At 54.2% G+C, this 2,204-nt stretch overlaps 1 protein-coding gene across 1 annotated transcript in view; it reads left to right on the forward strand.

Moving 5' to 3' along the window:
- Positions 1-263: 263 nt before the first annotated feature.
- The window catches only part of UVRAG (UV radiation resistance associated), a 325,077-nt gene continuing 323,136 nt past the window's right edge, over positions 264-2,204 (forward strand). Inside the window, exon 1 of the mRNA XM_040258823.1 lies at positions 264-586. Coding sequence (XP_040114757.1) covers positions 470-586 — 117 coding nt within the window. The 5' untranslated portion in view covers positions 264-469. The remainder of the gene's footprint in view (positions 587-2,204) is intronic.

Below are 2,204 nucleotides of genomic sequence, written 5' to 3' on the forward strand. Positions count from 1 at the left end.
GACAACTGACGGCGACCTCGAGCAATGGTCCTTGCGGCTCCTCTAGGAGACCCTGCCCTATGGTAGTGAAAGAGCCAATTAGACTGGGGAAAAAAGAAGCAACGCCCTAGGTTTCACCCCGGTTTGACAGACGCAATTGAGGCCATCCCCGGGTCCCTCCGCCCCCTGTCTATTTCTGCTGGCGACGGACAAATCTTCTGACCAATAGCGCGTCCTCTTTTTGTCGTTTGGTCCCGCCCCCTTGGAAGCTGAACCAATGGGCAAGCCAGGTCTCAGCGGGTGGTGGGGGTTGCACTGCAGTAATATGGCTCTTCCTTAGCCAGCGGTGGCGGCTGGAGGTGGGGTAGGACGGTCCTGCCTCTAGGTTGGTTGGTTTCTGGGCTGCAGGGTCTCGGCGGGTCGTGACTCGGCGGTTGTGGCGGATGCTGGAGGAGCGTCGGTCCCGCCGCTTGGCGGCCCCTGGGTCAAGATGAATGCTTCAGCGTCGGTCGGGGGCCCACTCCCCCCGCCGCCCACGGGCCCGTCCGCCGCGCTGCCTCCAGGTTCTGCCGCGCGGGCCCTGCATGTGGAGCTGCCGTCTCAGCAGGTAACCCCGCGGGCTCGCGGCGCTCTGTAGGGGCCGGGAGGAGGCCCGTGAGGGATCTCCGTGGGCCGCAGGCTGACCCAGTGCCAGCCAGGAGACCGGGAGAATTGGCCGGGGAGAACTCCGAGGACTGAGGAGGGCTGTCCGGAGGTCTTGGGAGGGGAGGGATCCAGGGATGGCCGAATCTCTGGGGGATCTTCGAGTCCCAGGAGACATCCCGTTACAGGAGATGGGTTGGGAAGAGACGGGAAGGGACTCCCCGGGCCCCGCCTCTCCCCCCCGTAGGGAGCTGGGGATTCCCTGGCGCAGACCCTCCGCTTTATCCCTCTTGGGAAGGGACCCGGGGAAGCCCTGGTATCCCAGGAGAGATGGGGGAAACGCCTTTTCATTTTTAACTCATTCACTTGCTGACAAACCGATTGGTGCTCTCTGCTGCGGGAGAAATGAGGTTTCCCGCATTTGCTTTTAATCTCTCCTTATTATGATGTACTCCTATAAACTTCTCAAGAAAAATCCTTTGGGATTTCGGGTTTCCTTCCTATTCTTCGATCCCCCAAAGAAGGCACTTTAGCAATTTGAAGGATGCTGGTACATTCCTTCAAAAGAGTGTGGAAGAAAGAACATTTAACGTACAGTACGTATTCACGTCTTCCCCATCCTTTACCAAGGCGTGCAGAGCTTCTTGGATCCAACTTGGATCCACACTGTAAGCAGATAATAAAGAGAGAACACCGAGTTTGGGGACCTGACAAAACTCTTTGTATCACAGACTTATCTGTAGAGTACGTCTTTCCCCTGCCTTCTTGCTATCCCCCAGGAAGAGACTTTGCAGGAAGTTTTGCATTTAAGAGACTGAACGAAAGTACCTTTCATTTCCCCCCATCCACAAAGAGGACCTAAGAAAAATAGCCAGTTGTTGAGAGTCTACCGTGTTGGGTTTGTGCCAAGTGCTCAGCTGGCTGGGAGTTGATTCAATCTCCCAACTCTGGGAGGTGGCTATTTTTTATTAGCTCCATTTTGTAATTCTGGAGACAGAGACTTAAATATGTAAAATCGCCTGGCCAAAACCTTGCAGTTAGTAATTGGTGAGGCTGGGTTTCAGAATCCAGCCTCTGACTGTAGTCCCTGCACGTGGTTGTTGTGCTGCAGACTTGAGCAATCTTTTCTCCACTGTTTTCACGTGGGACAGAGTACTTTCCTCCACACCCTTCCACCAACTTCCCATCCCTGTCTTAGGAAAGAGTCAGACAGGAGAGAACAGAGGTTGGGGGCAGAGGGTGGACGGGAGATGGGCTGGATTTGAATACAGGAAAGTGTGGGGATGTGGAGGCTGCTAGAGGGCAAGAAAGGTGGAGATCCGAGCTACAGCGGTGGCCATGGAGCTGAGTTGTTTGCAGAAGCAAGGGCTTTTAGTGCGGTGGGAGAGAGGATTTAAGATACTGGGAGAGCATGGGCCCTAATTTTGTGGTGCTGTTGGGAAAGAAGTGTGTGGAGAATATGAATATGAGGGTAATGAAGTTTGGATTGTATTTACAAGGTTTCTGGGGGAGAGGGAGACTAGCCTCTGGAATGAGCATTAATGTGAATTTTCGTGTGTGTGTGTGTGTGTGTGTGTGTGTGT

This window comes from Oryx dammah, unplaced genomic scaffold, assembly GCF_014754425.2.
Source record: "Oryx dammah isolate SB20612 unplaced genomic scaffold, SCBI_Odam_1.1 HiC_scaffold_17, whole genome shotgun sequence".
In the NCBI taxonomy this organism is placed as follows: Eukaryota; Metazoa; Chordata; class Mammalia; order Artiodactyla; family Bovidae; genus Oryx; species Oryx dammah.